Source organism: Prunus avium, chromosome 7 (genome assembly GCF_965620075.1).
Source record: "Prunus avium chromosome 7, drPruAviu1.hap1.1, whole genome shotgun sequence".
In the NCBI taxonomy this organism is placed as follows: Eukaryota; Viridiplantae; Streptophyta; class Magnoliopsida; order Rosales; family Rosaceae; genus Prunus; species Prunus avium.
Window position 1 is genome coordinate 21,209,591 of NC_142290.1, and position 27,239 is coordinate 21,236,829.

Here is a 27,239-nt window from a genome sequence, read left to right on the forward strand (position 1 = left end):
GCTCAATCCAAACCCTCTCGCTTCTCGAAATAACACTCTTTGAGCAATAACCCCACCAAAAGCTGGACCAACCATCTCACATCCTACTTCAATGATATACAACCAATTTGGTAAGCAATGGCTCCTTAATACCTTCCTATCAATGAATTTTACATATAATCCTAGGCACACCAACTCATATACAAACTGAGGTAGGTGAAGAAAGTGATTGAGTTACCCTCTCATTCGCTTCTCATGTACGAAATTTTAGAATTCAAGCTAATTCTAAAATAATTTGAGACAAATGTCTTAAAACTAAAACTATTTATTATTTCTTGAATATGACTCGTACGATATTCAAAATATGCTTTTACGAACTTATTTCTATGCTTAAACAAATAAATTAATATATTGTCATCCTCATATTCATGTTCTCACAAGAATTTCCCTTATGATCCTCCTTTGATTTTTGGTTCATATCCTTGTTATATAGGTTTCCTCTTCCTATTTATAAAAAAACTGTTAAATAACAATATCCACTCATAAATATAGTATTTACATATAATATGTGTAACTTCAACCAAAATACTCAAAATTTGATATATGTATTGTAACATAATAAAGTACTAAATGAGGTAAGGAGAAGAAAGTTACCAATCCCCTAGCTTCCCATGTAAATTCCCATTTTATAAGGACATAGATCAACATTACAAGGAATTAGTAAGTATGGACCTTAGGATCCCAATAGTTTGGATATGATGGTACCATAACATTACAAGAGAATCCCAAAACTTTTAAGTTACAAGATTTGGGTAGCGATTTACAAGTTTTTGAACCAGGATTACAACATTAGGGTTCACCGAATCCATAATGTTGTAAATCCTCATTTTACAAGAATATGGATCCACATTACAAGAAATTGGTAATTGCGACCTTGAAGATGTAAATTAGGTCCTTATTTTAGTAAAAATGAGGGTTTACAAGATTAAGGGATAATTTTACAAATTTGGGATATGAGGGTATCATAACGTTGTAAAGAGAATCTATAAACATGTACATTACAAGATTTGGGTCACGAGTTACACTTTATGGATAGGGATTACAAAGTTAAGGTTCATCCAATTCATAATGTTATAAATCCTCATTTTACAAAGATATGGTTCCACAATATAATGAATTAGTAAGGATATGGATCCTCATTTTATGCTTATTGTCATTCTTCTTCCCTCCCCCCGAAAAGTTGCAATCCTTTCAAAATAATTGGTTTTATGCAGTCCTATAAACATGAGTTTTATGCTACTTTTTCGCTTTTGCCACTCAAATGATTTCCCACCCTCGCCTGGAATGTGATCCACAACATTGTCCTGCAATGCAACAATTCTTCGGCATTTCTTGCAGCGGAATGCTGGTGTACCAGTTTTTCCTCCATTTTGACCTGTTTTTACTCCAGAGGCAAACAAAGTCGAAAAAATTGTAGCAGAGGGATCTTCAAGAACGATTTATTTGAAGAGAGAATTTAACATCAATCCTTGATAACTCTAAAAAATACATGAACTTATGCTTTAACCATCAGATCTGCTCAAACATTTGAATGATATACAAATGAAATCCAGTACATGAATTATAATACACTTCAATACTTGGAATTGAAATAGGATTGTTTCTCAAGAATTGATGAGGTTAGAGATGTCGAATTGCAACTTGTTATTCCATACTTCAAGAACTCACTCTGTAGAGTCTGTATTCACCTCCTCATCAACTTGTTCCTCATTATATTCTTCAGAAGAGAACTCATCCTCCTCATCAACGTGCTGAAAAGAAGGAAACAATATTAAACTAGAAAAATAATACTCATCAGCTTATACTAAAATCGAATGTGACAAATGGTGGCATATATACAAAGCTAAAGAGAAGGATGCATGCACTTCTAAAAACAGTCAATTCCTATATATCATCATATGGAGATGCAAAATGCATGCACTTCTAAAAACAGTAAATCCTAGCCATCTAGAAACCCCGTCTTAATGATTTCCTTTGTGTGATTTGGCTTGCAAGAAGAAGTATTTTGTTCAACAAGAGAGAGGGGGTGAAGAGAACGATGTACAAATATAAGGGTACATTTCTCTCTCATATTTTAGAGCAACCAGGGGTCTCCTTATTTTAATAATCAAGACATGAGCATATTTGGAGTTGGGTTCCTGACATTCTCTAAATTTTAACTTAGAATCTCATTTAGGTAGGAGCCCATTGGAGATGTTCTAAGGAGATACCACATCAAAATTAGGTTGTTTGTTTTGTTTTCGTCTACTATATCGCAATGATAGAACACTTGAATTAAAAAAAACCTCAAACACACATGAAATACATTGTAATTTATTGTCAAATCGAAGCTTAAATAATCTCACACCTAATTATTTTGTTTGTTTATATCATTAGAACCGTAATTTGATCTTGCTAACTCAATTTAATTCTTTCCTTAATATGGCATAATATGGCGTATTTTTTTTTAGTAAGATTTGCAAACATCAGTGTTTCCTTAATATAGAAGTTGGAGATGGCAACATATATATACTCACCTCTGCACTTCTCTGTGTTTCCCTGTATTCAAAAGAAAAGAATGTGTATTATTGAGATGCAATCAGGTTTGAAAAAGAAACACTTTTATTGTTATATTATTGACTAAACACCAGTAAACATTCAGGAGCATACCTTTTTTCGTGAATGTTCCCTATAGTGCTATTGAGGTCCCCCATCCACTCAGACTTTCCCAACCATGTGTGTACTTGGATTCTAGGATGTGTGTTGACAACCTTAGAAGCAAATGTTCTTAAATCTGGACATCTTTCAACCGTCAATTCCATCAAAGATGGCAACTTCAAAGTATAAGCTTCAGTAGAGAAACAAATGAGGTTTGGTAGATTTTCAAGCCTCATGGAATTCAGTTGAGGAAATGTAATTTCCTGATCAGCACATTCAGTGTCTGCTTTTGCAATAACTTGTTCAATCTTCTCACAATTCCCAACTTTTAAGTCCTTTAAACTCACAAGGAGCTTGGCTACAGTTGACAAGAACAAATATCGCAAACTGCCACAGTCGGATACACCTAAGAATGTCAAGTTTCCGAAGCCTGTGATATGTTGTGAACCGCCCGTTTCCCATACGTGCATTAAACTTGGCAAATAGTTTAACGACAAGTAACACAACTTATTGAATGCTTGCACATTGTGGCTTTCCACAGCCTTTGGTCCCTTGAGTTGGAAAACAACTTCCAATGACTCACAAGATAGTACAGAAAGACGTTCTAGATTATCGTAATCATTTGAGTCTTGATCAAGATTTGTTGGTGCAACCTAGAAAATCAAACATCAATTGAGCAACCGTATATAATTTATATAATTTCAATATGGCAATGTCATTGTCATTCTCAATTGTAAAATAATAGTAAATTGAAATGCTTACCTCTTGATTGACTGGACGTGGCAATATTTGAACAACATTTCTTCTTGAAGTAGGTTCGGTCATTGGGCCACATGAATAAGGTGTACATCCACAAGATCCTGATGAAATACCTTCGTCTTCGTCTTCGTGATGAGCTGTTGAATCTTTCTCCAACTTTTTTATTTGTGGAATTACTGAAACCAATGTCTTCAGTTTGTCGCATCTTTGCACAGACATAACTTTGGCGGCTGACCATAAAGAAGTAGAAGCATCAGGACAAAGACTCTCAAGACTCCGAAGCCCGTTTAGATCAAAACTATTTAGTTTGGGAAACAAAGTCATGCCCGTCTGATCCTCTTTTTCATTTTCATCTGCGGATCTGACTATAGTTTCCATTTTCCTGCATTCCGCTATGTTGAGCTCTTCAAGATCACGACAATCTTCTATTTTTAAATATCTTAAGTTTTGGAAGCCCTGGAATCCACACGGAATGTTCTTCCAAAGGTGTTGACATGGAGATTCCAATAAAATCTCCAATTTTCGTAAATGAGAAAATGCTGGAACCATGTGGCCTTTCAGATCAAATAACACATCTACATTGGCATTATATAGTTCCACTTCTTCTAGATTTTGTAACCATAAAATGCACTTTGATGGAAATACTGCTCTTTCAAAGCTTCTAGAAGATTGATGCACATCATATGAAGTTCCTACCACATTTTGATCCTTAGGCGTTGTTACCTGAAAAGATTCATTAATTAATAAATATTTAAAGAAACATTTTATAGATCAACTTCAGACATCCTCTCAAAAATGAAATTAATACCAAGCTCTATTATTATTATTTAAATTACTTCAATATGACTTCATATTAAAATATTAATAAAACCAAATTTTAATCGGAGGACAAAACCTCTCTGATGTCTCAAAATAAAATTGAGGCACAAACAATTAACATAACAATTATACTATTCAAGCATCGAAATAATAAGTTATATATGTAACATACCTCATGGTTGGAGTATAGCTTGTTGGCTTCGTAGAAACCAACGAATTCATTAGATATACCCCAGAGTGTCAAATTTGTTAATTTAGGGAAACCAACGAATGCCGTCTCATCTTCCCTCCACTCCTTTGAGACGATTTCTTTCATTTGGTGACATAAGCTAACAAGTAAGCTTTGGAGTTGAACCAAGTTGCTTGCTACTGATAGAGAAAAGGCATATTTTAAAACAGGGCATTCACTTAATACAAGAGATCTTAAGTTGATAAAAGAGCTCTGTGGAAGTTGGTCGTGGCATATTGCTTTTAGCTTGGGCATCCCAATGAGTTCGATTGATTGGATGAGAGGGAAGGCTGTTTGTTGAATCCAACTTGCTCCATTTACAAGGTATTCTATCTCAGGGCAGTTCCGAATTGTTAAAACTTTTAAGTGTCGCAATCCCTCTTGGTCTAATTCATTGAGGACATGCTTTAAATTCTTAATCTCACCCAAGAGTAAATCTTCACATTTCTTAAATAAGAGTCGAACAATTTGAATCTCCATGAATTCCGTTGCATCACTTTTAACAATATCCAACTTATTTTCGAATGCATAACAACCATGAATTGTTGATGGAGTTGTTGAAAATCCCAACTGATTGGATATGTGGAATCTTATTGTTGTCTGGATTGTCAAGTAAAAGTATTTTGGAAAGAAGTTGAAATTGGGTATATCTATGACTAAAACCTTCAAATGATTAGACAAAGACATCACCTCAACAAGGCTTGCCATCCTCTTATCTTCGCTTTCTGCTGCTGATCGTTCCCATTTGCGAAAACTATTTTCCATATACAACTCTTCAAGACTAGATAAGCTCGATAAGAGACCATGTGGAATTTTCTCAAGATTATAACAATCCGTGATATCTAACAACCTTAAATGTTTAAGAAGTCCAATTTCCCTCGGCAACTCTAAGATTCTAGAGCAATTACGAAAGCTGAGGATCTCTAAATTTTCCAATCTTCCAATAACATCAGATATATCTGTTAAATAACGACAACCATTTAGGGACAAGGTTCGAAGGCTCTTCAGTACTCCTAGTGAACTTGGCAAGGCTGATATCCCACCCATGCCTAATACCTTCAGCTTTTTCATCCCTTCACACATGTCATTTTCCATGCTATTTAACGAATAATGTTCGTCTTCTAAGTGTAGAAGCTCAAGTTTTGGACACTCCAGACCAACTGGGATCTCATAAATATTAATTGGTATCAATGAGATTGTTGTGCAATGGTCGTATTTCTCTGGCCACCCTTTCTTTTTCGCATCATTTCTTATTAGAAATCTATGTGGATCTCTTGAGGCAATTGATATGGCAACATCACGAACTATGTCATGCATCTTGGTATGGTCTTTCCGTTCACTATCTAGCAACAAAAACCTTCTTTGAAGTTTGTCAACCAAAGAATGCACTCTATTTCTTGCTTCGTCCACCGAATCAATGTTACTAAAATACCCTCGACCCCAGCCATATCTAACCAAATATTCAATTGGAATATCATAATCTTCAGGAAATAAACTACAAAGCAAAAGGCATGACTTCGCTTCATCACTCTCCAATCTATCATAACTCCATCGTATGTTTGAATAAACTCTGTCATTCATCGAAGGGATGCTTTCAGGAGCTGAACTTTGTAGCTGCTTGAGGGCATCAACCCATTCATGCTTCCTCTTATTTTCTAGTGCTTTCGCAACAGTTATAATAGCAATAGGTAAACCTCCACACTCATTCGTGACTTGTTTTGCCAAATCAGGATAGTCCAAGGGTTCACCTACCATTTCACGGAAGAGTTCCCATGATTCCTCTGGTGTTAAAACTGGGATTGTAAAAATTTCTTGACTTCCCATTGCATTGCACACTTCCAAGTTTCGTGAGGTCAATAGAACTTTGCACCCTTTATGAGGTCCATAAGGAAGTCCAATAGCCTCAAAATCGAGCTCTGTCCACACATCATCTAATACAATCAGGATCTTATTTATTTGCTTGAGTCTTCCGTAGAGCCTTCGTGCTCTTCCAGTTTCGCTATCCTCCCTGTCATATGTAAATCCCAGCTCGTCTGCAATTTCTGATTGAATCTTTCGAATGCTTGGGCTTTGGGACACAACTGCCATCACAACATTATCGAATACTTTCAATCCTGCCAATCTTTTGATGATTTCCTTCACCATTGTGGTTTTACCCACACCACCCATACCACAAATCCCAATCATTCTAACTTCTTCATTCTTCAAAACCTCAATCACGCTATTCACACATGTCATTCTGGATTTAAAATCCTTAAAACCTTCTTTGAATGTTGACCATATCATCGGTGGAGGTGCAGGATGGGCAACATTATTATTGAATGTTCTTTCTTTTTGGAGATGACGAACATCTTGTGTAATCTTAGTGGCTTTCCTACTTATGTTCCACCGGTACAAGCATCGCCTTTTCATGCTGACTTCTTCCTCAAAATGCGACACTTTCTGAATTAACTTGTTAACACTTGTTAGCCAACTTTGAACATCAGAGTTGATAACTTCACCATTCCTTTTGGCAGCATTAACCAATTCTTGCACCCCATCTTTCATCTCAAAAAGCTGTTTAAGTTCATCCTTTAGATCTTTCATGTTGGTATCATAGTAAATCAAATAGCCAAATTCTCTGCCTATTGGTGTCACCAAGGACTCTGCAATTTTGGACGCAATTGAAATAACAATATCCATTTCCTTGTGAGATCAAAGACACGTAGATGAAATGCTTATCTCTGTATCTTGTCTTCCCAATCTATACAAAGTCCAATGAAAAATAGATCAATATAAAAATAGGGTTGGCTGTTTTTGGCAAAATTTTATGTTGCATATATTTTATATTTATTTGAACAATTTGTACGATTTTACCATTATCAACCAAATTTTTATTGCCTTAAATGTGACATCTTTTGTACATAAAAAACAAAAAAAATGAAAGCCATCTTTTGTACTTAAATTTTTATGTTTAAATTTTTACCTTTCCGAAGATTATGTTTCTTTAAAGGGATTAAGGTTTTGATTATGTGAAAATTAAATACATAGGTTGATTATATACATCTATTAAAATTTTATTTTATTTGACTACGCCTTTTTTTATTATTAGCCTCCATTGGAACCAAAAGGATAAGTTTTAATGTTTTATATAAAGTCTTAGCTATATTAAATTAACAAGTTAATTTGTTAAGAGATTTTCTATTTAAACCCTACACTTCTCTTAGTTCACCTCAGTACTTAAATCATTAAGCTGTAAATTTTATTATTGTGTAAAAAGATAAAAAAGGTATTCCAACTTAATAATTAACTCTAGTACATCTATACACACACCCCACACACCCCACCACTTTTCATATTAAGTTTTAGAAAAATACAAACTCCTCTACATCCTATTGCCAGATGATTATACCCTACCTTCCCCAACCACAAGCTCCTTCCAACTTCCTGTTTACAAACTCTCTCTCTCTCTCTGTCTCTCAAGTTCTCAACTCAACAATACCGAAGTGTTGGAATTCCAATTACAGTTCTTGGAGAGAGGTAAAGTCGTTCTCTTTCTCTAGAAAGTATTAAATTTCAGGTTTGGGGTTCCATTTGTTTGTGTTTTTTTCCGCTGGGAACAAAGAAAATTGTGGGGTTTAAATAGAAAATCTATTTTATTTCTTATTTTTTCAGTTTGGGGTGTATTTAAGGGTAGTTTGGGAAGATAGTGGGGTTTTCTTAGAAATTGTGAAAATTTAAATTAAAAGATGGGGTGAACTAAGAGAAGTATGAGGTTTAAATAGAAAATCTCATTTGTTAATCGTCTTCTCCTATTCTTACTACGATTTAGCTATATTGAATTTCTAGTTTTATTGGTTTTTAATTTCCTTTGCCAATTAGGTTTTCTTAAGAAACCAAGGGATAAGATTGCTAGCTTGCTTTACTCTAGTATAAATAGACTATTAAGAGACTCATGTATTCAATTTTGTATGCATATAATTCCAAACTTTAGTCGCTACAGTTTCTTTATATTTGACCTAGAACTCAATTATCTTCATTCTAACTTCTATAGATCTATAGCTTTATCATTTTATTATATGTATTTTGGGACTGGTTGGTTCACTAGACAACAACTTATAGACCCTACCCTGCATCAAATTGGTACCAGAGGCTAGGAAAATCCTTCCTCCACACCATGATTGGTCATGGTAGAGGTTGTGGACAAGGGAACTAAGCCCAACACAGATAGATGACTGAGATGCAACGTATAATGGAAGATATGTCGAGAGCGGTGCAAGCCCTCCAAAGACAGAAATTCACATATTCCTATATGGAGATTCTGAAATGCAACCGTGGTGATGGTGATCGAGGTGGATTGGAAGAGCAGTTGGTTCGTGCATTGGGTTTGAATGGTGGAGGAATTAAAATTGAAGTTGCTGATTTTTGTGGAAATATGCATGCAGAGATTATTTAGATTCATAGGCAAGTCTAGAGAATGGAAACCTATGGTAAAACTGTAAGACATTACATTGTAATAAACCATATTAGAATGGTCTTCTAATCACATAAGTAGTTGCAGTTTAGTATTAATCAAGAAACAGAACTCGAGAATATCTGCAGTTCTAGTTTAAAGTGCAGTTTAATTAGAAAACTAGAGCTTTGAAGATTCCTAATCCTACATGGATTAAAACATTCTATCCTAGTGTAATCAGGATTTGTTTAAGTGTTCTTCTATGGGCAAATACTTAAGCAATGCATATTGATCGGTTCATAATTGTATATCGTTTTGTACCCTTCTAGCTTATGATTTGGTTATGTTTTTGAGTTAAACTTGTGCTTTTAATCCTTTTTGTGTTTATCTTTCAGTTCATTGAGCTTTAGGTAATAATGATGGCTTTGGATAGTAAATGATGCAATCCATGCATGTTAGGGCCTAATTTAGATGAATGGATGAAGAGCTTAAAGACAAACTCAATTTTGGCTACAGTCCCCTGCCAGCCCAGTTTCGTAGGTCATATTGCAAGCTTTGTTTCAGCAACCTACATAGCTCGGATGAGGCCACATTCTTCATGAAAGTTGTTCCAATGGGTGTATACTATAACATATCCGAAATGCAGCCCCATTGGATAATTGTGGAGTCTGTTACCTAGCAAACACAGAGCCATGCTCAGGATGGATTTTATTAGCGCGCAAAATGAGTTAGCAATTTGTTTTGGCCTTAACTTCCTCCTCCGACCTTGGATTGGCCCAAATGATATATGGCTGGAAAGAAGACATTCTGAACTTCAAGTTTGAGTGCTTAAAGTCTTAATTTGCTTAAGGGAAGCCCAATTCGTAAGCCCTTGAAGTTTCTGGTCATGCTGACCTCAGGATTAGCTATTATTTCTGGTTGGAAGCTTGGTCATGGTGACATGAAGATGAGCTAGGGCTGCTGGTGGGATTTATTAGTGAAGTGCATCAACCAATTCAGATTTTATAATGCAAGTGTTGTATGCATTAGTGAAGTGCATCAACCATTTCAGATTTTATAAAACAAGTGTTGTATGCATTAGCCATACTTAATTCAGATTTTCAGCTTCCTTAGGCCTATATATAGTGAGGTTTCTCAAGCTTGTAAACACACCCCAAGGGGGGGAGCTCTCAAACACTTCTCTAGAGCTCCCCTCCCTTCTCTCCCTCAAATTCTCTTAGTTTCATTTTCTAGTTTTCAATTGTTGTAATGAAATATTTGTGCTGAAATTCTCCTTAAGTTTTTCTTAGTTCCACTTTACTTTTCATTATGTAAATTCTTTTCTTAAGTTTTCAAGTTGAATTAGTTTCCAAGTTTCAATTATGGTTCATGTTCTTATTCATTATGCTTATAAGTTAATATGCTAGTTTGAATGATTGATCACCATTTAGGCTTGCATGTTAGCTATCTTGGTTTGAATTAAGAGTAGACACCATGCTTTAATTCGAATTGAACTATGAATAGGAAGAGTATGTATGAACATTCGACAACAGGGATTAGATACATACTTGGTTGTTTAAAATGTTCTTCTATGCTTAATGGGTTCCTAATGCTTAATTTTAGGTTAGACAACAAATGATCAAATTAGGGAATTAGGAACACAAGGTTATGACCACACACCATGGCTTAATCATACTTTAGCTAGAATCAATCCATTAATCTAATTGAACTTGGGAACTTATCTGCTTGAGTTAGTTATTTCTTTCTTCCTTGTTTTATTTATTTCCTTTCTTTTTCATTTCTGTTTTGTGTAGGAAAAATGAATTGGATCATTCAATCACCAATCCTCGTGGGATCAACCTCGCACTTACATATGCTATACTACCAAACGGCTCGTGCACTTGCGAGTATCACAAGTTGAGGATGCAACTGAATCCATTTTGGTGCAGCTGTATCTACGCAACACATATATATAGAGGTCCCTTTCGTAGCAGTCAAGACACACTCATATTAATAACTCACCCCATCTAGAGAAAGTTAAAGGACTGCATAGGAGAAGAATATTTCTATACCTTCACCGCAACCATTTTTTACCAAAGTTAGTGTTAGGTTATTCTGGGGAGAAGCATCGAAAACAGAAAATTATATATTGAATAGAGTACCTACTAAACATGTAAAGTTGAAGCAAAATCATACAATCCTATGGAAAAGAAGTTGGATTCAAGAACAGTCAGTGGCTATTTTGTTGGCTATCCAAAAAGAACTAAAGGCTACAGATTTTACTACCCTCAAAATATAACCAGATTTGTAGAAAATGGTGACACAGTGAATTCTAATGCAGATAACAGAATTCTTGTGTTACCTAGCTTTGACTTGAGTAGCACGCAATCTGTACAGGAAGATGAAATAGTTGGAGATCCAATGATACTTGAACAAGAAACTCAAGAACAACAAGTTCTGCCACCAGAAAACACAAATGAAAATCAACCAGCAGAACAAAACCATGAACACATGGACATAGAGTTAGGAATATCACAAAGACCAAGGAAAAGAGCACTACCTGATGACTACTATGTATATTTACAAGAATCTAAGTATGATGTGAATGCAATTGAAGATCCCATTAACTATATGCAAGCAATGTCCAATGAGAAAAGTGAAAACTGGTGGGGAACTATGAAATCATAATTAACACTATGGAGAAAGATGGTGTGTGGGAACTAGTGAACTTGCCACAAAATTGCAAACCTATAGGCTGCAAATGGGTTTTCAAAACCAAGAGAAACCCTAAGGGACAAATTGATGGATATAAGGCAAGACTAGTTGCCAAAGGATACACATGGCAAGAAGGGATAGATTACAATGAAATCTATTCACCAGTTTCAACTAAAGACTCATTTAGAGTAATCATGGCATTGGTAGAACATTTCGATTTACACTTACATCGAATAGATGTAGAGACTGCATTCTTGATTGGAAATCTAGAAGAGGGAATATATATGAAACAACCAGAAGGTTTCATTCAAGAGAAGGGAGAAAATCTAGTATACTGTGTAAATTGATTTATGGTCTTAAGCAAGCTTCTAGATAGTGGTATATCAAATTTGATAAATTTGTTAATCAATATGGTTTTGACAGAAAATTCATTGGATGAATGCAATTACATGAAGAAGAGTGGCAGGAATTTCATCATATTGGTATTATATGTGGATGACATCTTATTGGCATGCACAGATTTATCAATGTTACATAACTGTAAGGAATTACTGTCTAAACATTTTGAAATGACTGGTGAAGCATCCTATGTTTTGGGAATTGAAATTAGCAGGAATCGAGAGAAATGGGTTCTTGGATTATCACAGAAGAATTATATAAAAAAGGTACTACAGAGATTCAATATGCAAGGATGTGGTGGAACTGATATGCCTATTTCAAAAGAAGAAAATTTGAGCAAGGAACAGGCACTAAGGACTGAATAAGAGAAAATTTAGATGAATGACAAACCTTATGCCTCCTTAATAGGCAATCTTATGTATGCACAAGTCTGCACTAGACTTGACATAGCCTTTCCTATTAGTGTGCTAGGTTGATTTCAATCTAATCCTGGACAAGATCATTGGATTGCAGGCAAGAAAGTGTTGAGATATTTACAGAGAACCAAATATTACAAATTGGTTTTAAGAAAAAGTAATAATTTGAAATTAGAAGGTTTTGCAAATGCTGATTTTGCAGGTTATAAGGATGATCTCAGATCAACATCACAGTATGTGTTCATATTTGCACGTGTTGTTGTATCATGGAGAAGTATCAAGCAACCTCTCACAGTTGCATCTACAATGTTAGCTGAATTCTTCGCCTCTTATGAGGCTATTTCTCAAGCTATGTGGTTAAAGAATTTTATCACTAGATTGAGTGTAGCTGAGTCTATACATAGACCCATACAACTATGGAATGACAACAGTGCAGCAATTTTGTTTGCAAAGGGAAACAAAAGGACAAAGGCTTCAAGAATTCTGGATGTTAAGTTTCTGATCCATAATTTAAGTCCTTTTAGTCTATAGAGTTGCTTTTGGGATTTTTGACCTCTAAAACTCAATTATCTTCATTCCAACTTCTATTATATAGCTTTATCCTTCTAGGCTCTGTATTTTGGGACTGTTTGGGATGCTGGACAACAACTTGTTGCCGCTTCGCTGCATCAGAAGTGATGATTTGATATGATGTTAATTGGTGTATTTTTTCATGATATTTTTTTGAGTGTGTAAAACAACGTTGCTTGACTGGCACATTACATAATCTATTCTCTGAGCGGTGGTTTGATCATCCCTCACCCTTTTAATTTTTTTTCCTAGATGAATTAGTGGTAGAGTCAATGACTAAACCAGTTAAGGTTGAATTATATGATAATGATAAATCTTTATTTAATTCTAGTATTTTTGTAAGATTTTGGAGTTATTTTATAAGAGAAATTTATTCTGATCCATAGTTTAAGCTCTTTTAATTTATCTTTTATTTATCACACACTCGGCTCTAGATTTCTACTCTAGTCTACCCCAGATTCGGAGCGCGACACATTAATTAATGAATTTATGATATAAAAGATTCGTTTATCTTTTTATTTTATTTTTTAAAGACAACGACATAACATTTTCAACTCAAAGAAGAACAATCCTAAAATCTGGTTGTTGTTAATTAACTAGGGTTAATTATCGAACTTCATTAAATTATTTAATTATACACGGATTCAGTTATTGTTAAATTATTAAATTATGTATCCTTAAATTCCTTCACACGTCGCATTTCAAAATACCAGAAAATGCCCTTGATTAATTCAAACATTAAGAATTGAAATTATAATTAAATGAGGATAATATGGTAAATTCACAATTAAAAAAATTAAAATTAAAAACAAAATCAGATAATGAATCCTACTTTTATGGAAAATATCTACCCATTTTTTCTTTTCTTAATTCTAAAAACTAAAAAAGAAAACCAATTGGCAAGGGGCTTAGTAATTTACTCATGCGATTTCAACCTCTCGAGCTTCATCGTCGCCATTATCCAGATCTGAGGTAAATCGGAGGTACCAATCTCGCTCAAATTTCCCAGTATCACTTACTAAGCATCCTTCTATTGTGTTTGTGTTAGATGGTTTTGTTGAATACTGAAGCTTTTTAGTACAGGAAATGGCTCCTGCTGCGCCCAAGAGCGGGATCTTCGTTGGTCTGAACTCTGAACAAAGGCCACATCGTCACCAAGCGTGAATTGGCTCCTCGCCCATCTGACCGCAAAGGGGTATGTTTTTGTTTGGTCACTGATTGTTCATACAAGTTTATTTGATTTCTGGGATTGTCTTTATATTCTTTTGTTGTTTGGGTCTTGATTTTGTGATGAAGTAGTGTGAATAATACTAAAATTTCTATGCTTTGTTGGTTTTGATATTGAAGAAAAGAAGCAAGAGGGTGCATTTCGTGAGGAACCTGATTACGGAAGTTGCTGGTTTTGCTCCATATGAGAAGAGGATCACTGAGCTTTTGAAGGTTGGTAAGGACAAGCGTGCTCTTAAGGTGGCCAAGAGGAAGTGGGGTACCCACAAGAGAGCTAAGAAGAAGAGATGTCCAAGCCCTCGCTGTGTGTTTGATATGTTTTCATATGGCTTTTGCATTTTTGTGTTATAGTCAATTTATTTGGTTGTGTTTTTCTTTGCCCTTTATTTCATAAGTGGTGGAGGACTGGATTGAAGTATTTTTTGAATATGTTAAGACAAATGTGTGAAAAAGGAGTTAAACCAGCTTGAGTTAAAGAACCTCATGTTATTTGGATGGCGTAAATGCGCATAAATATTATCAAACTCAATGTTACGAATTAGTTTTGGTACCATTGCAATCAATATCAAAATTTGTTTGTAATAGAGTGGTTTTTGGTGTCAACTCTGTTTTTGTGTGCCATGTTTGTAGCATTTGAGTTAGTTTGCTCGTCCGGCGAATGGAAATCTGTTTCTGATTCTTTTTTCAGCTATTTAATTGGACTAACATATTGTATGATGAGAGTAGCTTGTTTTTGGGGAGCCCAACTTTTCATTTTCACATTGTCTTTGGTGGTTTGATTACGTTACAGGATTTATATGCTGTTTGTGTTGGTTGTGTAATTGTTCATGTGCAGGTCTGGTGGTGTTACTGAGAAGAAGTGAGAACTTGAAGTGTTGTGTTAATGATTTCCACCATCTATTTTTGCTCTAGTTGTTCTAGTTGTTGATCGTCTTGCGTACATTTAAATACATGGCAACAATGCATAAGAATATGCTATAATCAGATATATGTTTACATTTTGTTGGATTTGGGCATTATCAACAAAGATCTGTTTTGATTTCTCCCTTTCTCCTTTTACTTGAGGTTTTTTTAATTCAATTTTGCTTAGGCTGCATGCAGTAAGTGTCATTGTTCCTCTTCTCCTCTTGATTCGTGTAAGTGTCATTGTTCTTATTTCACATATTTTAAACTATAAATTGGGGCCTTTGTTGTTTGCAGGTAATAATAATACAGTCAGAATACTGGGGGTGGGAGATGTTTCGGCTCTGCTTGTTGATGGTTACAGTACAAGGTTTACTGGGCTTCATCATGTTGTTGGTATCTACTATCTAGTGTTTCATATTTTTTTAACTGTAAAAGGGAGGCTATTTTTGTCTTTTCTGTCTATAATGAAATACAAATGCATTGCAATTTCTCCACTTTGTTTTTTGAGAACATTATAGTGAATCCGTATTTTTTGTAAATGATTGAATTCCAATTGTATTACTCTATTTTTTTTATTGTGCAATGGGCAATAAAGTAAAGTGTAATTTCTAAAATCAACATCAGCACTCTATGAGAACCGAAGCCTATAATAACAAGGGTCAATAATATTTGTAGAAAGTAAAACCATTTGTAGGCTTTCCACTTCACCATAAACATAAAAAATGAAGGCGTAAACCATACGTTGCCACAACAGTAGTATTTTTTCTGATGTGGTAAGTCATAACACACATCAGTATAATCAAAACTCTTGATGCTATAATAAGTATTTAGCATCAGTGCTGATATATTCCCTGATGCTATTAAAGCTCTAAACATCAGAGGTCAACGCTCTTTTTGGCTGTTAAAGCTAGATCATATGCATCAGTTTCGATTCTTGGGTACCTTTAGCAACGGAGATTCTCCGAAGCTAAAGGTCAATTTTCACATAGTGAGTAATAATAATTTTTATTAAAAAATTCAAGGGTATTGTTGGAAAACTGAACACTTTGTCATTCCTAATACTACACCTTATTTCAGTTTTTTCACATGAAATTCTTAGGTACGAAGACAATGAAAATATATATATTTCACGAGATCGATATACTATTTGCATCTATATACATATATCAAATTATCTAATTTCTGTGTGTGTGTGTTTTTTTCAATGGATCAGAGTAAAACCAACAACCATATAGTGCAAAGATAAAAAGTTTCCAAGATGTACGTACCTCTAATATCCTTGTATATGTGTAGTTTCTCCACCAACTGTTATGAGAAACGTAACGTTGAATGAAAAATCACAAGGATGAGGCAATCAAGGAGAAGGCAATACAAACAACTGAATTATGAGAAATATGAAAGCATGCATAAGCAGAGAACTCAAATGGAAAAGCCACTATACACTATAAATAGACAAGGACAAGAAAACGAACCAGCATTGCTTCAAGAGAATAAGGTAATTCCAAGCAAGTCATGTATATATATATATATATATATATTTTTAAACCGAATGATAAATAAATAGTTCCAAGCAAACCCGAATTTCCTAGAATCATCTGATCCAAGGCTTAATTACATACGATGTTTGCTTGTTATATATATAGAAGCATCTCATACCCAAAAGCAAAAAAAAACAAGCCTCTATGCCAAGGCAAAGAAAAGTGAAGAAGAGCTTGACTTAATGGACAAAGTGAAAAAGAATTGGATGCATTGCTTACAAATATGGACAAGAGGGGAAGACTAAGAAAGGATGAAATTATGAAATTTGGGGTTATGGAGGAATCCTTGACCTCTTTTAAGTGAGATTTATGGAGGAACCCTTTACAATAAATCGATTGAAATTTTACATTGGAGTCTAATCCAACTGAGTTCTCCACATAACTAAATGATGAAGGACGTAATTTTTTCCATATCACATTAATAATATTTTAGAATATAGGATCTGACTTAAACTAATTAATCTAATGCTGATCTTTGACTAAAGTTAATTAATCTCAGCCATTTGTCTAATTAAATTTTGTGTGCTTGTGCATTTGAAGGACATTAAACGATTGCCGCGAATTTAATTAATCCTAAACTTTTCTTTTGGTACAGAATTAATTGTAACCATTTTTTAATTTCATAATCTTATATGCATAGATGAATCATAGGGATTTTTAGTTACCCTCTAAATTATATTTTTATTAAGGGTTCATAAGTGATTAACTACTCATGCATATATAACATCATACACATTCTATATATAAACGAACCCTAAAAAATTATGAACTTTTCAGTGGAAAATAATAGAAGTTAATGTATACCAGTCCTTAGAATTCCATCCAAAGAAATCTACCACTTTCGCCAACGCAGATCTCCACTCTTGCACCTTCGTTTTATCATCCAAACTTGAACTCCCCGTTTGTTTTCGTACATGAGATGGATCTGTTGTGCGGAAGCGTCAACCAACTATGAGTGAAAAATAAAAAACAACTGGCAAGAGATAAAAGGAACAAAACAACAACAACAATAAGAATACCAAGATTTATACTGGTTCAGCAATGCCTATATCCAGTTTAGAGACGACAGAGTATTCCACTATAATCAATGAGAACATTCAATAGTATTTATCACTCAATTTCCCAAATACCCAAGTAACCCAAGCTCAGACATTTACAATAGGAAGAGAAAACCGATATTACAAAGCAAAAACAATTTGAGAGAATTTAGCCGAATGGCTTCTTGCTGTTCTCTCCCACTTATTCTTATCCACTTCACATCTGTTATCTCGTATATAGCTCAGCAATATTGCTCTCTATAGTCCAAGAGGCAATATTGCTCTCTAAACCCTCTCTATAGTCCAAGAGGCAAAAGCCAGATACTGATGATGAGAGTGTTGAAACTTTGCTTTCCACCTTATCTGCCAATCAACTTTGCTTTCCACCTTATACTTTGCTTTCCACCTTATCTGCCACTCAACTTTGCCTTGTTGGAAATCAAGATGCGTGGCTGTTATTTTTCCCTCTCAAGAGTCAAGACACACAGGATATACATGCATGGTCAATAATTGATGGCTAAAAAGGAGGAGAAAAATGGGGGAGCTGGGACATTTGAGAAAACAAAAGGTTCCACATGCTTTATAAGCATGAAACCTTAATACTAATTAAATAAAATTGGTGGGCTGATGGGCTTGGTAGTGAAGGCTATCATGGTTGGCTTGCTTGATTAATAATAATATTTAAATAATCAAGACTTGGGTCCTTGGGCCTTGGGGCTCCTAGGCATAATACGATCATTTTTTTTGAAAAATCTCATACTGCTTTAAAATTACATACTGTATTGGAGAGAGAAGCACACCAACGTTCGCCAGAATTCAAGGATCCGGTGTTGGACCCTTGAGTTATAGACAGTTGAATCCTTAGAGATAGACGCCTATCGAACTTCAAGCACTGAAAAAAGGAAAAATTCTGTTTTTAGGACATTGCGAATACGCAAGACTCTATCTTCAATAAAAGTCAGTATTATGTACTTAATTTATATTTGCACATTTATACAATTGGTACCTTCATCTTCCACATATTTTTCCAAATACTACACCTTATTTCAGTTTTTTCACATGAAATTCTTAGGTACGAAGACAATGAAAAATATATATTTCACGAGATCGATATACTATTTGTCTATATACATCAAATACCCCCAAACCTATAATTTGCTAGTCCTCGAGCAAACTAAAATTTAAAAACTAAGCATAAATGAAAACTAACTAAGCCACTTTCGTAGGGATCTCGATTGCATTTAGCATATGCAATAAGCCTTTAAACCTCTAGGTTGCCCTAGTGGACGAGTTGTAGTCTCGTGAGGGTTTTCAGGGATGATACCCACAAACATCTGAAAACCTAAATATATTTGTTAGTAATTGATTTTCTTACAATTTTAGTTAATTAGGTTTGTTTTTCACTTTTGCACTTGCTTACATACCCATTACATAATTGATGATGATTTCATAATTTTATCTTAAGGTTGAAGAAGATTATTGGATGCTAGTAGGCAAATGGTGGCAAGATTTATTAAAAAGATTGCAAGATGCACCACCTTGCCAAAGAGAAGAGAAATGCATGTAAGTGCATGATCAAGTGATGCAAGTGGAATACATATTGAATTCATGAATGGAGGGATTTAATGAATTTAGAATTGTTCCCATTTTCCTATAAATAGGAGGAGCTATGGCATTGTAAAATCACACCAAGCTCCACAACTCTTGAGCTTTCTCTCTTCCCTCCATCTTTCTAAGTTTTAATTTCTGTTTTTAGTTTTATTTTATTATGGGGAACTAACTCCCTAGCTAAGGCTAGGGAGAAAGCTTTTAATATAAGTGTGTAATTTTTATTAGTTTGATCCAAACTTAAGCTTTAATGTGAATTTGTAGTTTTTGTTCAAATGGAATTTGTAGTTTTCTTTTTAATTAATTGATGAATGTTTGATAATCTATTTCATGGGTTCAATCATGTTTTTCCCATTGTGTAGTAAAAACTTTCATGCTTTTAAAAGAGAAGAGAATTACTAAAGATTAATAGAATTTTGATGAAGATTATTTTTTGATAGTTTGTTGCCAATGGTACAAGTTATGCTTAGAATACTTCTAAAGGAAATTAAAAAGGGCTTTAATTATTTTGAACAACTACAAAGGAAAATATTTTGTGGATCAAATTATTAAGAGTTGCATGCTTATGTTAAAAGTGGAACCCCAATGCCTTAGTGTTTTAATCAATTAAATTTTCTCTAAATCAAATCTTGCATAAATCTACTTTTCAATCATAATTGTTCTTTTTCAGCTCTGCTATCTTTACACCGCTCTCTGTGGATACGACACTCGGACTTCCGAGCTACACTACTATACGACACCTCCCTTGGGTTTTGCAAAGTGGTGCGAACAAATTGGCGCCGTTGCCGGGGAGCGGCTGGTCAAAGAGTACAGAGATCCCCTTGGTCAGAGGTTTGCTGGTTATGTGAAATTCTTCACATATGGTACACTCTTTCCAACTTTCATCTTATTGTTAATAAATTTTTTTTTTTTTTTAATTTTTTGTTTTATTTTATTTTTGTTTTTGTTTTTTTATATTTATTTATTTACTTTATGCGACCTAGAGATCATCTAGGAAGGTTTGTCAAAAAGTCTGAAACTGTTAATTTAGAACATTCTGCTTCAACTTCTTCAACTGAAATATCCAACAAATCTGAAAGCATGGCAGCAATTGTGAATGATGAACAAGAAATTGCGAATAATGAACAAGAAATTGCGAATAATGAACAAATGGTTAATGCTCAGATTGTGAATGATGAAATAAGAGAAGTAGTTGCACCTAGAACTTTAGAGACATTTTTGCATCCTATTCGTGCACCAAATCCTTCATGCATCATGTTTCCACCTAACATGCCAAATTATGATTTCAAACCTGGAATGATTCAACTGCTTCCCATTTTTCATGGCATGGAAAGTGAAAATCCTTATGTGCATGTTAGGGAATTTGAAGAGGCTATTGGCACTTTTTACAATGTTCAACTTGATAGGATTAATTTCATAAGGTTGAAATTTTTTCCTTTTTCCTTAAAAGAAAAGGCTAAAAGTTGGTTGTATTCATTAAGGGCTAGATCCATAGGTTCTTGGGGGGAAATGACTCAAGCATTTTTTAACAAATATTTTCCAAATCACAAGACAATTGCTCTTAAGAAAAGAATCTCAAATTTCTCTCAAAAAGAAAATGAAACTTTGTACCAAACTTGGGAAAAATTTAAAGAGCTTTTGAATTTGTGCCCACACCATGGCTTTGAAAACTGGCGTCTTGCTAGTTATATCTATGAGGGACTTCTCCCTCGTGATCGCCAATTTGTTGAGTCTATGTGTAATGGAAATTTTATGCAAAAAGACCCTGATGATGCCCTAGAATTTTTGGATGAAATTGCTGAAAAAGCTCATCAATGGACTGTCCCCAGTCTAGTTGAAACCACTGATCGTTCAAGAATTGTCACATCTTCTACTAATAAAGGAATTTACCAATTAAAAGAAGAAGATGATTGGAAATTAAAATTTGAGGTTTTGACTAAAGAGATAGCTGCTTTGAAAACGGAAAAATCAAATTTGCCTCAACCTGTTTTTCAAGCTGATGTTAATCAAGTATGTGATTCTTGTTATGAGATTGGTCATACTGTTAAAAACTGCCCAATTTTTCAGGAAATGAAAGGAGCTTATGAGGAGCGTTGTGCTACTGTTGGAAACTTCAAACAACAGTATTCTCCTTTTTCCAACACTTACAATCCAGCAACAAGGAATCATCCAAACTTTCGTTGGAGCAATGATTCACAACCTCAGGTAAGTGATAGAAATTCTTTCAATCATCAGTTTCCTGCAACTAATACATTTAATGCTAGACCTTCTTTGAGCGATACTCTTCAAGCATTTATGCAGGAACAACAGAAGCAAAATCAAAGGTATGATACCTTGTTTGGTCAAATGGTTGAAGAAAATAAAGAAATTAAAAGCCAAATTTCTAAATTGACAAATTCTTTTGCAATAAATGAAAAAGGAAAATTTCCTTCTCAAACTCAACCAAATCCAAAGAATGTTAATTCGTGTGAAACCTCAATTGAACATGCTAAGTCTGTCATTGCTCTTAGAAGTGGTAAAATAATTGATAACACACCTTCACCGAAGGAAGTTGAAAAATCTAAGAATAATGATAAACTTAACATGTCCAACTTGAATGAATCAAATGAATATCATTTTCCTGCTCCTTTTCCTCAAGCTTTAAATCCTCCAAAGAAATTGAATCAAAATTCTGAAATTTTGGATGTCTTTAAAGAAGTCAAAGTTAATATTCCTTTGTTAGATGCTATTAAACAGATCCCTTCATATGCTAAATTTTTAAAAGATCTGTGCACATTTAAAAGAAAGCATCAGGTGAAGAAAACTGCATTTTTGACTGAACATGTGAGTGCATTATTGCAACATAAGGTCCCTCCTAAATACAAAGATCCAGGAAGTCCTACTCTTTCATGTGTAATTGGAAAAAATTACATCAATTGTGCTTTGCTTGATTTGGGGGCTAGTGTAAATTTATTGCCATATTCAGTATATTTGCAGTTAGGTCTTGGTGAATTGAAGCCCACAACAATGAAGTTGCAACTTGCTGATCGTTCTGTACGAGTGCCGAGAGGGGTAATTGAGGATGTGTTGGTCCAAGTGGACAAATTTTACTACCCTGTTGACTTTGTTGTTTTAGATACACAACCTGTTTTGCATTCTGAAAATGAAATTCCTGTCATTTTAGGGCGTCCCTTCCTTGCTACATGTGACGCACACATTAGTTGCAGAAGTGGGGTAATGAAACTCAGTTTTGGTAACATGACATTGGAAATTAACATTTTTAATGTTTTCAGGCGACCTTATGAAGATGATGATTGTGCAGTGGTGAACTTGATTGAAGCTCTTGTGCAAGATCAATTTGAGAAGACCAGTATTTCTGAACCTTTAGAGGATCTTTTATTGAATTCTAAAGAATCTGAATTACTTGAGGATCCGGAAATTGCTTATCTTAATTCATTATTTAATTCCTTGCAGGTTGATAAATGGACGCCAAGGTTTGAGAAGCTTCCACCTCGGAAGGAAAAGACATTGCCATCAAATGTGGAAGTTCCTAATCTAGAATTGAAGCCTTTACCCATGGGACTTAAACATGCATTCTTGGGGGCCAACAACACTTTTCCAGTGGTAATATCTTCTGAACTTGACTCTTTGCAAGAAGGTAAGTTACTTAATGTGTTGAATTCTCATAGATCTGCCATTGGTTGGACTCTTGCTGACATTAAGGGAATTAGTCCTCTTGTTTGTACTCATAAAATATTTTTAGAGGATGAAGCCAAGTCTTCCAGGGAGGCACAGCGTAGGTTAAACCCAATCATGAAAGATGTTGTTAAAACTGAGGTGTTGAAATTAATAGATGCAGGTATTATTTATTCCATCTCTGATAGTAAATGGGTAAGTCCTACTCAAGTTGTACCTAAGAAATCTGGCATAACTGTGGTTAAAAATGATAAGAATGAATTGATACCTACTAGAGTTGTTTCAAGTTGGCGCATGTGCATTGATTATAGAAAGCTAAATTCTGCAACTAGAAAAGACCATTTCCCTTTACCTTTTATTGATCAAATCTTAGAAAGGGTAGCCGGTCATGAATTTTATTGTTTCCTAGATGGATACTCAGGCTATTATCAAATTGAAATTGCCATTGAAGATCAAGAAAAAACTACTTTTACATGTCCTTTTGGTACTTTTGCTTTTCGTAGAATGCCTTTCGGATTATGTAATGCTCCTGCTACTTTTCAAAGATGCATGATCAGTATTTTCAGTGATATGGTTGAGCAATTTCTTGAAGTTTTCATGGATGATATATCTGTTTTCGGTGATTCTTTTGATAATTGCTTGAGTAATTTGGAAAAAGTATTGGTTCGATGCCAGGAGAAAAACTTTGTTTTAAATTGGGAGAAATGTCATTTTATGGTTTCTTCTGGAATTGTTCTTGGTCATATTGTTTCTAATAAAGGAATTGAAGTGGATAAAGCTAAAATTGAATTAATTTCAAAATTGCCAGTTCCAAAAACTGTTAAAGATGTCAGATCATTTTTAGGTCATGCTGGTTTTTACAGGAGATTTATTCAGAATTTTAGTGCAATATCTAGACCCTTGTGTAATCTCCTATTAAAAGACAGTAAATTTGAGTGGTCTGATTCATGTCAAAAGGCTTTTGATAAATTAATTGAAATGCTCACATCTGCTCCAATTATGCAACCACCTAACTGGACTTTACCTTTTGAAATTATGTGTGATGCCAGTGATTTTGCGGTTGGAGCTGTTTTAGGGCAAAGAAAGGATAAGAAGCCACATGTCATCCATTATGCAAGCAGAACCTTGAACAGTGCTCAGATGAATTATTCTACAACTGAAAAAGAACTCCTTGCTGTGGTATTTGCTTTGGATAAGTTTCGTTCTTATATAGTTGGATCACCTATTGTTATTTTCACTGACCATGCAGCTTTAAAATACCTTTTTGAAAAGAAAGATGCTAAAGCTCGACTGATTAGGTGGATCCTACTACTTCAAGAATTTGACATCACAATCAAAGACAAAAAGGGAGTAGAAAATGTAGTGGCTGATCATTTGTCTAGATTGAGTTTTGAGGATTCCATTGAAACATTGCCAATTAATGATTCTTTTCCAGATGAGCAATTATTTACTATTTCGGAATTACCTTGGTTTGCTAACATTGTTAATTTTCTTGCTACAGGTAAAATTCCATCTGATTGGACTGCTCAAGACAAGAGGAAATTTCTTACAGAGGTTAAAAATTTCTTTTGGGATGACCCCTATCTGTTTAAATACTGCCCTGATCAAATCATTAGGAGGTGTGTACCTGATAATGAAATCCATGCAGTAATTTCTTTTTGTCATAATGAAGCATGTGGTGGTCATTTTTCTGTAAAGAAAACCGCTGCAAAGATTTTGCAGTGTGGATTTTATTGGCCTACGCTTTTTAAAGACACTAATTCTTTTTGTCGAACTTGTGACCGTTGTCAAAAGTTAGGGGCAATTACCCGTAGAAATATGATGCCTTTGAACCCAATTTTGGTAATTGAAATATTTGATTGTTGGGGCATTGATTTTATGGGTCCATTTCCTATTTCTTTTGGATATCTTTATATCTTGGTTGGTATTGATTATGTTTCCAAATGGGTTGAGGCTGTTCCTTGTCGACATAATGATCATAAAACTGTTTTGCGGTTTTTAAAAGAAAACATTTTCTCAAGATTTGGAACACCTCGAGCTATAATAAGTGATGGGGGGAAACACTTTTGCAATAAACCTTTTGAGGCTTTAATGAAAAAGTATGGTGTCACTCATAAAGTCGCTACCCCATATCACCCACAAACAAGCGGTCAAGTTGAACTTGCTAATCGGGAGATAAAACAAATTTTGGAAAAAACTGTGAGTCCTAACCGTAAAGATTGGTCTTTGAGATTAACTGATGCTTTATGGGCGTACCGTACAGCATACAAATCCCCCATAGGGATGTCACCGTACAGACTTGTCTACGGTAAGGCTTGTCATTTACCAGTTGAACTTGAACATAAGGCATATTGGGCAATTAAAATGTTTAATTTTGGTTTAAATGATGCAAGTTCGAATAGGAAGCTTCAGTTGAATGAGTTGGCAGAATTAAGGAATGATGCTTATGAAAACTCTCGAATTTACAAAGAGAAAATGAAGCAAGTTCGAATAGGAAGCTTCAGTTGTATTTTAATTCTTTTTTTATTTACTTTAATACCCTTCATTTGTTGTTATAACATTGCTTATTTCTAAGTTTTACACATTGAGGACAATGTTTCATTCAAGATGGGGGGGAGTGGAATTAGTTATCACAATTTGTTTCTAAAATTTTCTCCTTAAAAAAAAAAAAAATTAAAAAAAATTTAAAAAAAAAAATTTCAAAAAAAAAACAAAAAAACCTCTATGCTTGTTGTCATCGAAATATATTTGCATTAAATTGAGATTTGATATTCATGCATGAGTTTAAAATTGAGAACACTTGAGCGATACGATAACTAATCTAGTCTTTAGTCTTTTTCATTTATTTCTACTTAATGAATGATTTATGAGCTAAGCTTTGAAAAATTCACACTCACACTAATGCGCTTGAGAAGATAGAGTTTGAGATTTATTGTATTTATCCTTGTTGTCTTAAAAAAAAAAAAAAAGAATAAAAAGAATAAAAAGAATAAAAAGAGAACTTTCACTTAGTAACCGGGCCTCTTGCCTAATCAGTAGTGAGTGTTCGCGTCAAACCGTGAAGTTCTTAAAAATAAAAATAAAAATAAAAATAAAAAATGCTTAAAAAGGCTACAAAGCTAAACAAGTCACACATGCATTTTTTTATTTTTATTTTTATTTTTATTTTTAAGAACTTCACGGTTTGACGCGAACACTCACTACTGATTAGGCAAGAGGCCCGGTTACTAAGTGAAAGTTCTCTTTTTATTCTTTTTATTCTTTTTATTCTTTTTTTTTTTTTTTTAAGACAACAAGGATAAATACAATAAATCTCAAACTCTATCTTCTCAAGCGCATTAGTGTGAGTGTGAATTTTTCAAAGCTTAGCTCATAAATCATTCATTAAGTAGAAATAAATGAAAAAGACTAAAGACTAGATTAGTTATCGTATCGCTCAAGTGTTCTCAATTTTAAACTCATGCATGAATATCAAATCTCAATTTAATGCAAATATATTTCGATGACAACAAGCATAGAGGTTTTTTTTTTTTTTTTTTTGAAATTTTTTTTTTTTAATTTTTTTTAATTTTTAATTTTTTAAGGAGAAAATTTTAGAAACAAATTGTGATAACTAATTCCACTCCCCCCCATCTTGAATGAAACATTGTCCTCAATGTGTAAAACTTAGAAATAAGCAATGTTATAACAACAAATGAAGGGTATTAAAGTAAATAAAAAAAGAATTAAAATACAAAATAAATAGAAAATACAATTACAAAACAAATAACAAACAAACAAAAGAAACAGGAACCCTTAATCACACAAGTATACAAGCAACTCATGGATGACCAGTTAAGGGCCTCAGAAAAGACAGCCAGGGGTTCCGGGAAGGTTGGAGGGGTCACAATGGTCCCGCTTAAAACCCAAACTTCTTAGACACCGAAAGTGTCGCCTAAAGAACTCCTAGACACTGTATTGACAGAGACGCTCACTGGAGTTACCAAAAGTCAACTCATATTATTTTAATTATTAAAAAAAAACAACTTAAAATAATAACAAAATAAGTAAAGAGAAAGGATTGGAATGCTCCCCCTTGAAGCGATTAGGTCGAGCATGATACCAAGTAAAGATAGTCTGAAAATTCAATCCTGATAAACAGGATTCTCCAAGTGAATCGTGTCATCCTGCAAAACAAAATTCTCCAAAAATGGTTTAAGACGTTGACCATTAACTTTAAAAACATTACCATTCTTTGGATCCTCAATCTCTACT

At 34.3% G+C, this 27,239-nt stretch overlaps 2 protein-coding genes, 1 long non-coding RNA gene and 1 other non-coding gene across 9 annotated transcripts; 2 read left to right on the plus strand and 2 right to left on the minus strand.

Annotated features, from left to right (window-relative positions):
• Window positions 1-1,464: 1,464 nt before the first annotated feature.
• Window positions 1,465-18,066, minus strand: LOC110751148 (disease resistance protein At4g27190-like). Of its 5 annotated transcripts, XM_021951612.2 has the most exons (9): window positions 17,685-18,066; window positions 17,470-17,590; window positions 16,396-16,432; window positions 11,257-11,351; window positions 4,427-7,226; window positions 3,439-4,158; window positions 2,689-3,329; window positions 2,556-2,577; window positions 1,465-1,790 (listed from the first exon to the last, which is right to left on the minus strand). In XM_021951612.2, the coding sequence occupies exons 5-9, from the start codon at window positions 7,163-7,165 to the stop codon at window positions 1,704-1,706; spliced, it is 4,209 nt and encodes a 1,402-aa protein (XP_021807304.1). In that variant the 5' UTR covers window positions 7,166-7,226; window positions 11,257-11,351; window positions 16,396-16,432; window positions 17,470-17,590; window positions 17,685-18,066; the 3' UTR covers window positions 1,465-1,703. The 5 variants fall into 5 exon arrangements, with proteins under 5 accessions (XP_021807304.1, XP_021807442.1, XP_021807367.1 ...); XM_021951750.2 differs by lacking the exon at window positions 11,257-11,351; XM_021951675.2 differs by lacking the exons at window positions 16,396-16,432; window positions 17,470-17,590; window positions 17,685-18,066 and adding an exon at window positions 13,915-14,078.
• LOC110751642 (uncharacterized) lies at window positions 13,874-15,564 on the plus strand. Of its 2 annotated transcripts, XR_015825641.1 has the most exons (4): window positions 13,874-13,977; window positions 14,078-14,189; window positions 14,342-14,525; window positions 15,422-15,564. It is a non-coding gene; the product is annotated as an uncharacterized LOC110751642 (long non-coding RNA). The 2 variants fall into 2 exon arrangements; XR_015825640.1 differs by lacking the exon at window positions 15,422-15,564 and having other exon boundaries at window positions 14,342-14,662.
• A 2,801-nt stretch (window positions 18,067-20,867) lies between the features above and the next one.
• LOC148293109 (small nucleolar RNA R71) lies at window positions 20,868-20,974 on the minus strand. The gene has a single exon (XR_015825957.1). It is a non-coding gene; the product is annotated as a small nucleolar RNA R71 (small nucleolar RNA).
• Window positions 20,975-21,893: 919 nt separating this feature from the next.
• Window positions 21,894-25,612, plus strand: LOC148293110 (uncharacterized). The gene is made up of 4 exons (XM_088244591.1): window positions 21,894-22,947; window positions 24,487-24,622; window positions 25,235-25,491; window positions 25,593-25,612. Exons 1-4 carry the CDS (start codon window positions 21,894-21,896, stop codon window positions 25,610-25,612), a joined length of 1,467 nt encoding a protein of 488 aa, XP_088100717.1.
• The last annotated feature ends 1,627 nt before the right edge of the window (window positions 25,613-27,239 follow it).

Bases quoted from the DNA above. Each gene is read 5' to 3' on its own strand.
- LOC110751148 (XM_021951750.2), bottom strand. From the start codon at position 7,165: ATGGATATTGTTATTTCAATTGCGTCCAAAATTGCAGAGTCCTTGGTG. The intron at 4,159-4,426 runs GTATGTTACATA...GAATCTTTTCAG, and splicing joins AGCTATACTCCAACCATGAG to GTAACAACGCCTAAGGATCA. The intron at 2,578-2,688 runs GTATGCTCCTGA...TTTTGAATACAG, and splicing joins GGGAACATTCACGAAAAAAG to GGAAACACAGAGAAGTGCAG.
- LOC148293110 (XM_088244591.1), top strand. From the start codon at position 21,894: ATGTCCAACTTGAATGAATCAAATGAATATCATTTTCCTGCTCCTTTT. The intron at 22,948-24,486 runs GTAAGTTACTTA...TTCTTGCTACAG, and splicing joins ACTTGACTCTTTGCAAGAAG to GTAAAATTCCATCTGATTGG. The intron at 24,623-25,234 runs AATCCATGCAGT...TGATGCTTTATG, and splicing joins AGGTGTGTACCTGATAATGA to GGCGTACCGTACAGCATACA.